This window comes from Mizuhopecten yessoensis, unplaced genomic scaffold (assembly GCF_002113885.1).
Source record: "Mizuhopecten yessoensis strain PY_sf001 unplaced genomic scaffold, ASM211388v2 scaffold8573, whole genome shotgun sequence".
NCBI classification, from domain to species: domain Eukaryota; kingdom Metazoa; phylum Mollusca; class Bivalvia; order Pectinida; family Pectinidae; genus Mizuhopecten; species Mizuhopecten yessoensis.
In genome coordinates, this window is record NW_018407615.1 from 740,470 (window position 1) to 757,142 (window position 16,673).

General features: G+C 39.2%; 1 protein-coding gene across 1 annotated transcript in view; it reads right to left on the reverse strand.

Annotated features, from left to right (window-relative positions):
- Positions 1-16,673, reverse strand: part of LOC110456234 (origin recognition complex subunit 4-like) — a 28,354-nt gene that overhangs the window by 5,981 nt on the left and 5,700 nt on the right. Inside the window, exons 2-7 of the mRNA XM_021506839.1 lie at positions 13,699-14,000; positions 11,647-11,737; positions 10,397-10,472; positions 9,788-9,873; positions 8,727-8,775; positions 4,009-4,157 (exon numbers count right to left, since the gene is read on the reverse strand). Of these exons, the coding sequence (XP_021362514.1) occupies positions 4,009-4,157; positions 8,727-8,775; positions 9,788-9,873; positions 10,397-10,472; positions 11,647-11,737; positions 13,699-13,853 (606 nt within the window). The 5' untranslated portion in view covers positions 13,854-14,000. The remainder of the gene's footprint in view (positions 1-4,008; positions 4,158-8,726; positions 8,776-9,787; positions 9,874-10,396; positions 10,473-11,646; positions 11,738-13,698; positions 14,001-16,673) is intronic.

Sequence of the window (16,673 nt, forward strand, 5' to 3'; positions counted from 1 at the left end):
TTAATAAGCGTTTCTGCTTCAGACTGAATCCAGCACAAAGGGTAAAACAAATCTATACATGCATAGAGAACAGTACCACTAAGTATACAAGCAGAAATTCAACGATGGTTAAAAACATAATAGGCCAAATAATGAAATTTGGCAGGGAGAAAATATTATATAACTGTTTCAAAATACAACACTAATGTAGTTATTCTACTTCTTAAATAACGTTTAATATCGAAATATTCATCCCACCCATGAAATATAACTGTTATCAAACCATATACATGTATACCTTCTATACATTTGTATTGCGGAAATGTTTTGTACCTGTGTATTATTGTGTAATTAACAGAGATTGGTACTTTCGTAAACTTAAACATTTGCCTTTCCATATCGACTTCTGCATAAATGTAATTTTTTTGGAAGTACTTAACTTTTGATCTGAAGGGTAAGTTCACAGTAAATTTAATACAGTTCACTCTTATTGGGTGATGAAGGTATACTCTGAATTTCATCAAAATACATGCATCTTTATCAGTTTAAAAATCTATAGCTTAGACAGAATTCAACAATTTGTTTTCGCTTACTTGACCTTTGACCTACAGGTGAAGGTTACTGTTACCTAATAATATTGACTATACACTATAGTGATCATGCAGAATCCCTGAAGTTTCATCAAAATACCTGTTAAAAAATTTCAGCAATTTTACTGAAATATTGCTTTAATTAAACCTTTGACTTAAAGGTCAAATGCAAGTGACCTAATTAAAACGTACCAGTCGACCATTGAGGCAAATACTGAAATGTACCAGTCGACAAGTGAGGCTTTTATTAAAATGTGCCAGACAACAAGTGAAGCCGATACCAAAACGTACTAGTCACCAAGTGAGGCTGATATTAAAGCGTACCAGTCACCAAGTGGGGCTGATATTAAAGCGTACCAGATACCAAGTGAGGCGATATTAAAGCGAACCAGTTACCAAGTGAGGCCAATATTAAAGCGTACCAGTAACCAAGTGAGGCGATATTAAAGCGAACCAGTTACCAAGTGAGGCCAATATGAAAGCGTACCAGTCACCAAGAGAGGCCGATATTAAAGCGTATCAGTCACCAAGTGAGGCCGATATTAAAGTGTACCAGTCACCAAGTGAGCCGATATCAAAACGTACTAGTCACCAAGTGAGGCCGATCCAAGTGAGGCCGATATCAAAACGTACTAGTCACCAAGTGAGGCCGATCCAAGTGAGGCCGATATCAAAACGTACTAGTCACCAAGTGAGGCTGATATGAAAGCGTACCAGTCACCAAATGAGGCTGATATTAAAGCGAACCAGTTACCAAGTGAGGCGCTATTAAAGCGTACCAGTCACTAAGTGAGGCCGATATTAAAGGGTTCCAGTCACCAAGTGAGGCCAATATGAAAGCGTACCAGTCACCAAATGAGGCTGATATTAAAGCGTACCAGATACCAAGTGAGGCGATATTAAAGCGTACCAAGTGAGGCTGATATTAAAGCGTCCCAGTTACCAAGTGAGGCGATAATTAAGCGTACCAGTCACCAAGTGGGGCCGATATTAAAGCATACCAGTCACCAAGTGAGGTCGATATTAAAGCGTACCAGTCTCCAAGTGAGGCCAATATTAAAGCGTACCAGTAACCAAGTGAGGCGATATTAAAGCGTCCCAGTCACCAAGTGAGGCCGATATTAAAGCGTACCAGTCACCAAGTGAGGCTGATATTAAAGCGTACCAGTTACCAAGTGAGGCGATATTAAAGCGTACCAGTCACTAAGTGAGGCCGATATTAAAGCTTACCAGTCACCAAGTGAGGCCGATATTAAAGCGTACCAGTCACCAAGTGAGGCCGATATTAAAGCGTACCAGTCACCAAGTGAGGCCGATATTAAAGCGTACCAGTCACCAAGTGAGGCCGATATTAAAGCGTACCAGTCACCAAGTGAGGCCGATATTAAAGCGTACCAGTCACCAAGTGAGGCCGATATTAAAGCGTACCAGTCACCAAGTGAGGCCGATATTAAAGCGTACCAGTCACCAAGTGAGGCCGATATTAAAGCGTACCAGTCACCAAGTGAGGCCGATATTAAAGCGTACCAGTCACCAAGTGAGGCCGATATTAAAGCGTACCAGTCACCAAGTGAGGCCGATATTAAAGCGTACCAGTCACCAAGTGAGGCCGATATTAAAGCGTACCAGTCACCAAGTGAGGCCGATATTAAAGCGTACCAGTCACCAAGTGAGGCCGATATTAAAGCGTACCAGTCACCAAGTGAGGCCGATATTAAAGCGTACCAGTCACCAAGTGAGGCCGATATTAAAGCGTACCAGTCACCAAGTGAGGCCGATATTAAAGCGTACCAGTCACCAAGTGAGGCCGATATTAAAGCGTACCAGTCACCAAGTGAGGCCGATATTAAAGCGTACCAGTCACCAAGTGAGGCCGATATTAAAGCGTACCAGTCACCAAGTGAGGCCGATATTAAAGCGTACCAGTCACCAAGTGAGGCCGATATTAAAGCGTACCAGTCACCAAGTGAGGCCGATATTAAAGCGTACCAGTCACCAAGTGAGGCCGATATTAAAGCGTACCAGTCACCAAGTGAGGCCGATATTAAAGCGTACCAGTCACCAAGTGAGGCCGATATTAAAGCGTACCAGTCACCAAGTGAGGCCGATATTAAAGCGTACCAGTCACCAAGTGAGGCCGATATTAAAGCGTACCAGTCACCAAGTGAGGCCGATATTAAAGCGTACCAGTCACCAAGTGAGGCCGATATTAAAGCGTACCAGTCACCAAGTGAGGCCGATATTAAAGCGTACCAGTCACCAAGTGAGGCCGATATTAAAGCGTACCAGTCACCAAGTGAGGCCGATATTAAAGCGTACCAGTCACCAAGTGAGGCCGATATTAAAGCGTACCAGTCACCAAGTGAGGCCGATATTAAAGCGTACCAGTCACCAAGTGAGGCCGATATTAAAGCGTACCAGTCACCAAGTGAGGCCGATATTAAAGCGTACCAGTCACCAAGTGAGGCCGATATTAAAGCGTACCAGTCACCAAGTGAGGCCGATATTAAAGCGTACCAGTCACCAAGTGAGGCCGATATTAAAGCGTACCAGTCACCAAGTGAGGCCGATATTAAAGCGTACCAGTCACCAAGTGAGGCCGATATTAAAGCGTACCAGTCACCAAGTGAGGCCGATATTAAAGCGTACCAGTCACCAAGTGAGGCCGATATTAAAGCGTACCAGTCACCAAGTGAGGCCGATATTAAAGCGTACCAGTCACCAAGTGAGGCCGATATTAAAGCGTACCAGTCACCAAGTGAGGCCGATATTAAAGCGTACCAGTCACCAAGTGAGGCCGATATTAAAGCGTACCAGTCACCAAGTGAGGCCGATATTAAAGTGTACCAGTCACCAAGTGAGGCGATATTAAAGCGTACCAGTCACCAAGTGAGGCCGATATTAAAGTGTACCAGTCACCAAGTGAGGCGATATTAAAGCGTACCAGTCACCAAGTGAGGCCGATATTAAAGTGTACTAGTCACCAAGTGAGGCGATATTAAAGCGTACCAGTCACAAAGTGAGGCCGATATTAAAATGTACCAGTCACCAAGTGAGGCGATATTAAAGCGTACCAGTCACCAAGTGAGGCGATATTAAAATGTACCAGTCACCAAGTGAGGCGATATTAAAGCTTACCAGTCACCAAGTGAGGCCGATATTAAAATGTACTAGTCACCAAGTGAGGCGATATTAAAGCGTACCAGTCACCAAGCGAGGCCGATATTAAAATGTACCAGTCACCAAGTGAGGCCATATCAAAGTGTACCAGTCACCAAGTGAGGCGATATTAAAGAGTACCAGTCACCAAGTGAGGCCGATATTAAAACGTACCAGTCGACAAGTGAGGCCAAGGACACAGACAGGAGCCTGGGCTGACTGTGCAACATCAAACATTAAAGCGTACCAGTCACCAAGTGAGGCCGATATTAAAACGTACCAGTCGACAAGTGAGGCCAAGGACACAGACAGGAGCCTGGGCTGACTGTGCAACATCAAACAGATTGTACAGTAGTGTCTGGTTCTTATGGTGGGCAAACAGGTCAAACTCATCCAGGACAAACAGAATAGGCTTACTACTGTGGCTACCTACAAGGGAAGGAGATTGTACCACTTTCAGTATCATTAACAAGAGGCCCAGGGGCCTTAATAGCTCACCTGGTATTTTATTTTTCAATTTAAAACCTGCTGAGTACCATTCAGGTTTACCAAAGGAGTACAAGTAACAAAGTTGCATCTTCCATTTAAAAATATTCAATTCCCTTTGCCCAAAGATTCTCTAAAACATGTTTGGTTAGGTTAAAATCCATTCAACGTTACAGAAGGAGAAGGATCTTTAATGTTTTCCTCTATTTCCCCTAATGGGCCCCACTAATCTGCCCCAAAGAAGGGGAATCCACACACCTCAGTTTAAACAAAATTGATTCTTTTCTCCCTAAGCATGCTTCAGACTGCATTTGGTTTAAATCCCTTCACTTGTATAGTAGGAGAAAAAAAATCCTCTATTTCCCCTATTGGGCCCCGCTCCTATGCCGCCAGAAGGCCCACACCCTCCGTTTATACAAACTTGAGTCTCCTTTGTCCAAAGATGCTCTAGGACAAATTTGGTCAAAATCCTTCAATTGGTTGAGGAGAAGATTTTTAAAGATTTACCTATTTTCCCCTATTTGGCCCCGTCCCTCTGCCCCCAGGGGGACCATACCCTCCGTTCATACAAAACTGAGAACCCTTTGGCCAATGATGCTCCAGACCAAATTTGGTCAAAATCCCTTCATCGGTACAAAAGGAGAAGGATATTTGATGTTTTCCTCTATTTCCCCTAATGGGCCCCACCCATCTGCCCTTAGAAGGAGGCCCACACACCTCAGTTTATACAAAATTGATTCTTTTGTCCCTAATCATGCTTCAGACTGCATTTGGTTAAAATCCCTTCACTTGTATAGCAGGAGAAAAAAAATCCTCTATTTCCCCTATTGGGCCCCGCCCCTCCGCCCCCAGAGGGGCCACACCCTCCGTTTATACAAACTTGAGTCTTCTTTGTCCAAAGATGCTCTAGGACAAATTTGGTCAAAATCCTTCAATTGGTTGAGAAGAAGAACATTTTTAAAGATTTACCTTTTTTCCCCTTATTTAGCCCCGCCCCTCTGCCCCGAGGGGGGGCTATACCGTCCGTTTATACAAAACTGAGAACCCTTTGGCCAATGATGCTCCTGACCAAGCTTCAGACTGCATTTGGTTTAAATCCCTTCACTTGTATAGTAGGAGAGAAAAAATCCTCTACTTCCCCTATTTGGCCCCGCCCCTCTGCCCCCAAAGAGGCCACACCCTCCGTTTATACAAACTTGAGTCTCCTTTGTCCAAAGATGCTCTAGGACAAATTTGGTCAAAATCCTTCTATTGGTTGAGAAGAAGAAGATTTTTAAAGATTTACCTATTTTCCCCATATTTGGCCCCGCCCCTCTGCCCCCAGGGGGGTTATACCCTCCGTTTATACAAAACTGAGAACCCTTTGGCCAATGATGCTCCTGACCAAATTTGGTCAAAATCCTCTGAGCCATTCAGGACAAGTAGCATTTTAAAGGAAAAAGTTGACGGACGCCGGACGCCGGACGCTGCACCATGGGATAAGCTCACTTGGCCCTTCGGGCCAGGTGAGCTAAAAATGCATTGATAAATGTAAATTTTGCAAAATCCAAAATTTAAGGGCACAATTTAAATCAATTAATCAACAGTTTAGTCCTACATATGACATACATTTTTCTGATAAGCACAAAATGTACATAAATATACACATATTTTTGTCTTCTTTTAATTCACATGAATAAGGTTTTCAAGATGAGTTCTTTACTTTACTAGCCTTCAGCTACAAGTAAGCTGAATGGATATCCTATAACATCAGCAGATTACATAAGCGATAACTGGTTTTCTGTTATGCATTTTATGTTGTAGCATTGTTTCATAATGACTGTTTACTTCTTTTTTATATGTTGTGATGTGTACTTATTGTTCATGTTTCTGTCTTTACAAACGGGTGGATTGCCTAGAAGATTTGACAGATTCCTTTGCCTTCTCTGACTGTCATTATTACTTCTTTGCCCTTTTATCTACTAAAGTAATACCCATCCAACCAGCATTTGTTGGTTCGGATCCAGTGCCCATTTGGATCCTACTATCGTTATCCCTTATGAGATCTATACTACAACATTGTATGGACAGGTAGAACTAGGACTATTGCTTTAGTCTTTATACTACAACATTGTATGGACAGGTAGAACTAGGACTATTGCTTTAGTCTTTATACTACAACATTGTATGGACAGGTAGAACTAGGACTATTGCTGTATTCTATATACTACAACATTGGATGGACAGGTAGAACTAGGACTATTGCTTTATTCTATATACTACAACATTGTATGTGCAGGTAGAACTAGGACTATTGCTTTATTCTATATACGACAACATTTTATTGACAGGTAGAACTAGGACTATTGCTGTATTCTATATACTACAACATTGGATGGACAGGTAGAACTAGGACTATTGCTTTATTCTATATAATACAACATTGTATGGACAGGTAGAACTAGGACTATTGCTGTATTCTATATACTACAACATTGTATGGACAGTTAGAACTAGGACTATTGCTTTATTCTATATAATACAACATTGTATGGACAGGTAGAACTAGGACTAATGCTTTATTCTATATACTACAACATTGTATGTGCAGGTAGAACTAGGACTATTGCTTTATTCTATATAATACAACATTGTATGGACAGGTAGAACTAGGACTAATGCTTTATTCTATATACTACAACATTGTATGAACAGGTAGAACTAGGACTATTGCTTTATTCTATATACTACAACATTGTATGTGCAGGTAGAACTAGGACTATTGCTTTATTCTATATACGACAACATTTTATTGACAGGTAGAACTAGGACTATTGCTGTATTCTATATACTACAACATTGTATGGACAGTTAGAACTAGGACTATTGCTTTATTCTATATACGACAACATTTTATTGACAGGTAGAACTAGGACTATTGCTGTATTCTATATACTACAACATTGTATGGACAGTTAGAACTAGGACTATTGCTTTATTCTATATAATACAACATTGTATGGACAGGTAGAACTAGGACTATTGCTGTATTCTATATACTACAACATTGGATGGACAGGTAGAACTAGGACTATTGCTTTAGTCTTTATACTACAACATTGTATGGACAGGTAGAACAAGGACTATTGCTGTATTCTATATACTACAACATTGTATGGACAGTTAGAACTAGGACTATTGCTTTATTCTATATACTACAACATTGTATGTGCAGGTAGAACTAGGACTATTGCTTTATTCTATATACGACAACATTTTATTGACAGGTAGAACTAGGACTATTGCTGTATTCTATATACTACAACATTGTATGGACAGTTAGAACTAGGACTATTGCTTTATTCTATATAATACAACATTGTATGGACAGGTAGAACTAGGACTAATGCTTTATTCTATATACTACAACATTGTATGTGCAGGTAGAACTAGGACTATTGCTTTATTCTATATAATACAACATTGTATGGACAGGTAGAACTAGGACTATTGCTGTATTCTATATACTACAACATTGTATGGACAGTTAGAACTAGGACTATTGCTTTATTCTATATACTACAACATTGTATGGACAGGTAGAACAAGGACTATTGCTGTATTCTATATACTACAACATTGTATGGACAGGGAGAACAAGGACTATTGCTGTATTCTATATACTACAACATTGGATGGACAGGTAGAACTAGGACTATTGCTTTATTCTATATACTACAACATTGTATGAACAGGTAGAACTAGGACTATTGCTTTATTCTATATAATACAACATTGTATGGACAGGTAGAACTAGGACTATTGCTGTATTCTATATACTACAACATTGGATGGACAGGTAGAACTAGGACTATTGCTTTATTCTATATACGACAACATTTTATTGACAGGTAGAACTAGGACTATTGCTGTATTCTATATACTACAACATTGGATGGACAGGTAGAACTAGGACTATTGCTTTAGTCTTTATACTACAACATTGTATGGACAGGTAGAACTAGGACTATTGCTGTATTCTATATACTACAACATTGTATGGACAGTTAGAACTAGGACTATTGCTTTATTCTATATACGACAACATTTTATTGACAGGTAGAACTAGGACTATTGCTGTATTCTATATACTACAACATTGGATGGACAGGTAGAACTAGGACTATTGCTTTATTCTATATAATACAACATTGTATGGACAGGTAGAACTAGGACTATTGCTGTATTCTATATACTACAACATTGGATGGACAGGTAGAACTAGGACTATTGCTTTAGTCTTTATACTACAACATTGTATGGACAGGTAGAACAAGGACTATTGCTGTATTCTATATACTACAACATTGTATGGACAGGTAGAACTAGACTATTGCTTTATTCTATATACTACAACATTGTACGGACAGGTAGAACTAGGACTATTGCTGTATTCTATATACTACAACATTGTATGGACAGGTAGAACTAGGACTATTGCTTTATTCTTTGCTGTTCCTTTGGAATACATACCACTCTTCAATGCATCTAGTAGAAATTGAAGTGTCTCTGCAAAGGATCCCTGAAGCAAGATGAGGCTTATTTGCATTAACATTGACAGGAATTTCTTATTCTATAGACATAATACATGTATTTACAAGCATAAAATATGAAATCAATAGTTTGTTTGAACAAAAACCTGTCTTGGCATGCACACCTCTAATTAAAAAAAATCCTGTATTAACTTTTTTTCTCATGTTATTTTTTTGAAAGAGGAGTTAATGGCATGCCATAATATGCAAAAAAAATAAAAGCTACATATATAATGATACTACACAGAAACTACAACATTGACCAGTCAGCATGCATGCTATGTGCCCTGTCGTGATTGCCTGTCCGTATGTATCCCTCATAATTACCATACAGAAGCAACAGCTATCCTGTTGGATTTCATGATCAGAATAGTATAGTGTTACATTTGTATGTAATCCAACAAATACTGTTAGATTATTGGATCCAGAGAGTATGTCATATTTACCAAAATGTACCTGTGTAGCTATATATAATAGTCAGCAGCAATGAAGTGTGACCATCTTAAAGTTTATGATCTAGACAATAAAGCTTTGTTGATAAAAGGTATCCATTAAGTATAATTTATCATTAAAACAAACAACTAAAAGTCACACCAACAGCTCAGGAAGAGGTACATAATGTACTTTTGACAGCATACCCTCCCTGTTCTATTTTCAGTAGGTGACCTTGACCTTGAGAGGTGGCCATCTATGATTTAGGATCAAGGTAATATAGCTGTATTCAATGTAAGATATCCACTTAGTACCATTTACCACCAAAATGAACAATGGCAGCTTTAAATAGAAAGGGCAATATTATGTACTTTTTACAGTACATACACCATGTTCTATAATCAACAGTGACCTTTATCTTGACCTAAGATTCTTGTTAAATCCCTGTTTTTCCTCTACATTAAGCAGTTTATCACCACAAAGTTTTTTTAATATTTACTACTCCTGCATCAGATAATATTGACATCAATTTTACATCAATAATGATTTTTCTCCTCAACAGACACTCACAAACACTTTGGTGCCCACTGTGTTCTCCAGCTGTAGTTGTCTGGTGATCTCCTTTAGAGCAATCTTGTCATCTGTTTGTAATAGGCCTGTAATTAACATATTCAAGCTAGAATATTGCCAACAGAACTGTTCAGGTTTATTTAAAGTGTCTTGTTTAGGAATTGACATATTTATGTAATACTGTCCCTTAACACTAGCATACAAATCACTATTTGAAAACACACCAAAATATATACATATATATTTATATATCAAATCTTAAATTATTGCAGTTGAAATTTGTGAATGAGTTACCTTGAGATTTTGCAAATAAATAATTGCTACTGTAAATGTCAGTGATTCACAGTGTGACTAGAGGATCATCAGTAATGAGTAACTTTCTTAACACATATAATCAGTTCTGAGTCATATGTATTTATATCAGTACAGTTTGAGTAAGTAACCATTCATATAATATACACTACCAGTGCAACGAGGAAATACACTGATAAAATGACTTAATCAACATATTACAACCCTTACATACATATTATAATAACTTTAATGTACGTTTAGGTAATAACTTTTAATGTATACAAACCTATTGTACATGAGTTTATAAATACCTACCATTAAGGCGTACGTGGAGAAGGTTATCTCTGATCTCCTTGTCCAGCATCAACTCCTCAACAACATTCTCTACCAACTAAACAAAAAAATAAGTATAGAATAATTTACCGCTGTATAACGAAGTTATATTACATGGCATTAGAGTAAATATTGAGTGTTTTATAAGTGTACAGTAGATGTTGGAGTGTTTAATGACCGTATGCCTGATCCCCTAGCAAGGGATTGTCTGAAATAAAAAAGATCTATAACTTTTTTTTGTGTGATGGACTCCTAATTTCTTGATTTTACATGGCAAAGTATTGCAAGGCAATCCACAGTCCCCACTGATAATGATTTCTTTATTTACTGATGTCAAAGGTCAAATGATAGGTCACAGCGACTTATTTTTTGTACTCAATACTGCCGCATCTGAAGATGTACATGCATACTAAATATGGTTACTCCAGGTAAAATAGTATAGAAGATACGACTCTGATAAATGTTTACAAAGATTGAGGTCAAAGGTCAAACCATAGGTCACAGTGACCTACTTTTTAAACTCTGAACTTCATCATCCCAAGATATACTTGCATACCAAATCTGGTTACTACAGGTGAAATAGTATGTAAGACATGTGCAGATAAATCTAAACATTTTCTTCAGGTTGGTAAGTATGGATTATGAGAAGTTCTTTTTATTACACAACCAATAAAATTTTCAGTGTGACGTTTCGAAGACTAGTACGATATGTACAATGTCACCTTCATCAGACAAATGACCAATGAAGCGTATGCACACAAAGGTGTAAAATGTGTACGAGTTGTCCTCAAAATCGATGTCGATTTCGGCTACGCTGGAAACGTATGTAGAACAGTTCTAAATCGAGACAAGGGGGGCTCAAAGACTCTCTCACATCTATGACCAAGTGTTAACAAAGCGTAGCTGAATTGAGTCATTTTGGTACATATATAACAACTATTGTACATACGTTTCCAGCGTAGCCGAAATCGACATCGATTTTATGGACAACTCGTACACATTTTACATCTTTGTGTGCATGCGCTCCACAGGTCATTTGTTTGATGAAGGTGACAGTGTACATATCGTACTAGTCATCAAAACGTCACATAGAAATTTTATTGGTTGTGTAAAAAGAACTTCTCATAATGTCCAGATAAACTTTTCAGAAGGACAGACTGCAAAACCTATATAAAATGTATTGTTCCATGTGAGAACCGGTGGGGGACTAATAAACATGTACTTGTTATTACCATAGATTTGCCACATCCTCTCGGCCCTATCAACAGAGCAGAGTTACTTTCACCTGTTGTGCCAGTTCTTCTTATCAAATCCAGCAGCTGTCTGTTATCAAAAAGAAACAAACAATTGAATGATATCATGCAAGTTTGCAAAAATAAATCAATAAGGCAACTAATTATACTCCCGATATACATTGCACAACACTACATACAAATATTGCAATTATGTACCTACCTATAAAGTTAACCAAACTAACCAATGTAAAAGTTGCAAGTAAAGTATATTTTTTATAAACGAAAAACCTATAGTAGCAATTAAATATCATTCAGATAAACAGCAGTACCTTGACTATAAAGTTAAGTGGGCAAATAAAAACAGGGGTACTATTTTGGGAGATCACTGTGTGAATAATTCAATATATTTCTCACCTGGATATTAAATAAACCATGGCAAAATATTTTCATTAAAAGTAATTGCTTGTGTATATAAATTAATGTTACAAATTTTCTCTAATGGTGGGTCCGACCCTTGTCCAATCCTGGTAGCTGTTTGTTTGTCTGGTCATGCATGCCCAGGAACGACATATATATACAAGAGATCCGAGAGGGATCTTGGCGCCCACCTTTGTACCATCTTCATTAGTTCTTTGTCAGTTCGATCTTTTCTCCTCTTTCCTCTAAGCTGTTTGATCGAGTCATGTTAACAGTAAATGCACCTGGAGGTAACTTTTGATCTAAACTTAATACTGATGTGTATGAAAGCCAACCTTCAAAGTGAGTTTGTCATTTCACATATTTACTAGTACAGTACTAAATGTGAAAGAAATAGAATCGATTATTGCAATATGAGAAAGATCTGTTTAGTTCTTCTTTTAATCCATTTTGTTTTTATGATCAGTCTCAAAATATAACATACACAACGAGGGATCAAGGGGAACCTACATTTAAAATTTGAGAAAGATCCCTCTGATACTTCCCGAGAAATAGCGATAACAAACTTTCTCTATCAAAATCCAAGATGGCTGCCTGTCGGCCATGTTGTTTATCCAATCAGTATCAAAAGTAGCACTGCACAGCTAAGGACCAAGGGGAACCTGCATATAAAATTTGAGAAAGATCCCTCTGGTACTTCTTGTGAAATAGCGATAACAAAGAATTGTTTACGGACGGACGACGGACAACGGACGGACGACGGACCACGGATGCAGGGTGATTTGAATAGCCCACCATCAGATGATGGTGGGCTAAAAACCAAAACACAAGTCCCCAGGAACAGACCATGGCCAGACCATAGGGCAAATATGATCTTATGCATTGATTTTAAGTCCCCAGGGCCAAAGCAAATCCTGGTACCATATCCATACTCATCTCATTGTACGCAGAAAGTGAATGTATATAATAGTTATACATGTACCTTATAAAGTTATAGTTTTTACTTTTTTTTTTAATGCCCCTCAGCACCATTGCAGGCCATGGTCAGCAACTCTGTTTAAACTTTTGGTATCACCACCTGATCATGAGGATGCTTCCAACCAAGACGGTTGATATCCATACTTTGGTCCATTTAGGAGAATCCTCCTAAGGATTCTCCTAATTAAAGCAATTTCCTTTGTTTGGCCCTGCCCCTCATTAACTAACTGGAGGTCAGCCCTCCACATGTACAATTTCTTTCAATTCCCACCACCTGAGAATACTTTCAACTAAAAATGCTTGACATTCATCTTTAAGTTCCAGAGGTTAAGTTGTGTAACTCTTTCACCACTGTATACCATAATGGACTTATCCAGATCAATACACGGTAGAGTTCATTAAAGTTACATAGGGGTGAAAGGGTTATTGCACTATGACTATTCACCCTACTTGGCCCAGCCTTTCTGTACTGAAGGTTAATTCAATAACATGTACTTATCCAGATGAATTGAGTGACTAGCAAAATATCTGCTTTCTGGTGATACAACATGAACAAATTGATTTCTGAATGCTTCTTTTACAGTTTTTACACTATCTCAACACAACCTACACAAACTTTACAATAATTCATATTTTTCACTGTAGCTTTCATACCTTCTTTCTTGGTCATATCCATGGATTTGTGGGGGGGTGGACAACTGGGATACTCGGTGTCGCAGCAGATCACATGTCTTTTGGAGGGGTAGCTGTTCCATTAAAGAATCTCCAGAAACTGTGCTCTTTTTTGATTTCATTTGCTTCTGTTTCATTTTTTCGAGGTTAATAAAATTTGAACTGAAGTTGAGCCTTTTTCATCTAGTGTTAAAAGCTATCTTTAGCTTCTCTATTTAACGCAAACAATATAATATCAAGTCTTTGTACTTGATCTTTTCATGTTGTTTTCACATTTTAGAAATCTGAAATTAAAACAAAGAAATTTTCTTTACATGGTGTACAATTTCATATTTCAGGTACTTGTCGCTATTTTTTTGAAATTTTACCAACTTACAAATGTAAATTTTCATAAATAATGAAGATTTTTCCTTGTTCTGACATAAACTCTACTATCCCTGGGCATTGGGCTTACGAGTTATACAAAATTACACCACTTTGCATGCAAATATATCAATTGTTTTTGTTATGACTGCAGAAAAGTCAGTCTCCAACAAGTGTTGAAGCTGGAGGTGTGCAGTACTACCAGTGTAAGCTGGAGGTGTGCAGGACTACCAGTGTAAGCTGGAGGCGTGAAGTACTACCAGTGTAAGCTGGAGTTGTGCAGTACTACCAGTGTAAGCGGGAGGTGTGCAGTACTACCAGTGTAAGCTGTAGGTTTGCAGTACTACCAGGGTAAGCTGGAGGTGTGCAGTACTGCCAGTGTAAGCTGGAGGTGTGCAGTCCTACCAGTGTAAGCTGGAGGTGTCCCGTACTCCCAGTGTAAGCTGGAGGTGTGCAGAACTATCAGTGTAAGCTGGAGGTGTGCAGGACTACCAGTGTAAGCTGGAGGCGTGAAGTACTACCAGTGTAAGCTGGAGATGTGAAGTACTACCAGTGTAAGCTGGAGGGGGGCAGTACTACCAGTGTAAGCTGGAGTTGTGCAGTACTACCAGTGTAAGCAAGAGGTGTGCTGTCCTGCCAGTGTAATCTGGAGGTGTGCAGTACCACCAGTGTAAGCTGGAGGTGAGCAGTACTACCAGTGTAAGCTGGAGGCGTGAAGTACTACCAGTGTAAGCTGGAGGAGAGCAGTACTACCAGTGTAAGCTGGAGGAGTGCAGTACTACCAGTGTAAGCTTGAGGTGTGCAGTACTACCAGTGTACGCTGGAGGTGTGCAGTACTACCAGGGTAAGCTGGAGGTGTGCAGTACTTCCAGTGTAGGCTGTAGGTGTGCAGTACTACCAGTGTAGGCTAGAGGTGTGCAGTACTACCAGTGTAAGCTGGAGGTGTGCAGTACTACCAGTGTAATCAAAGTATTTGATGACAGCACCATGGTATGAGCATATGTAGAACAGTCCAATACTATATACCATATAACATTTCAACCAATCTGCAATACAGGTATTTTCTTGTCAGTCACCAGCTGCTTATTCATTATGATGGAAAGAGATGTTTATAGGACATCATAAAGCACTTACAGGCCCTAAAACTTTGTTCTTCAGCATAAAGAGCCAAACATGTAAATAGTGGCTCTCAAACTTAAGTGTTTTTATGATAAAATAACTTCTTAAAGAGTAGGCTCTGTATCAATGGTCGTCGGCTCTGTATTAATACTTGTAGGCTCTGTATTAATACTTGTAGGCTCTGTTTCAATGCTTGTAGGCTCTGAATCAATGCTCGTAGGCTCTGTATCAAATCTCGTAGGCTCTGTATCAATGCTTGTAGGCTCTGTATCAATGCTTGTAGGTTCTGTATCAATGCTTGTAGACTCTGTCTCAATGCTCGTAGGCTCTGTATCAATGCTCGTAGGCTCTGTATCAATGCTCGCAGGCTCTGTATCAATGCTTGTAGGGTCTGTATCAATGCTTGTAAGCTCTGTATCACTGCGCGTAGGCTCTGTATCAATGCTTGTAGGCTCTGTAACAATGCCCGTAGGCTCTGTATCAATGCTTGTAGGCTCTGTATCAATGTTTATAGGCTCTGTATCAATGCTCGTAGGCTCTGTATCAATGGTTGTAGGCTCTGTATCAATGCTTGTAGGCTCTGTATCAATGCTTGTAGGCTCTGTATCAATACTCGTAGGCTCTTTATCAATGCTTGTAGGCTCTGTATCAATGCTTGTAGGCTCTGTATCAATGCTTGTAGGCCTGCATCAATGCTTGTAGGCTCTGTATCAATACTTGTAGGCTCTGTATCAATGCTCGTAGGCTCTGTATCAATGCTCGCAGGCTCTGTATCACTACTTGTAGGCTCTGTATCAATGCTCATATGCTCTGTCTCAATGCTGTGAGGCTTTATTGCAATGCTTGTAGGCTTTAGATCAATGCTCATAGGCACTGTATCAATGCTCGTATGCTCTGTATCAATGGTCGTTGGCTCTGATATCAATGCTTGTAGGCTCTGTATCAATGCTTGTAGGCTCTGTATCAATGCTTGTAGGCCTGCATCAATGCTTGTAGGCTCTGTATCAATACTTGTAGGCTCTGTATCAATGCTCGTAGGCTCTGTATCAATGCTCGCAGGCTCTGTATCACTACTTGTAGGCTCTGTATCAATGCTCATATGCTCTGTCTCAATGCTGTGAGGCTTTATTGCAATGCTTGTAGGCTTTAGATCAATGCTCATAGGCTCTGTATCAATGCTCGTAGGCTCTGTAGCAATGGTTGTAGGCACTGTATCAATACTTGAAGGCTCTGTATCAATGCTCATAGGCTCTGTATCAATACTTGTAGGCTCTGTATCAATGCTCATAGGCTCTGTATCAATGCTCGTAGGCTCTGTATAAATGGTTATAGGCACTGTATCAATACTTGTAGGCTCTGTATCAATGCTCATAGGCTCTGTATCAATGCTTGTAGGCTCTGTTTTTAATGCTCGTAGGCTCTGTATCAATGCTTGTAGGCTCTGTATCAATGCTTGTAGGCTCTGTATCAATGCT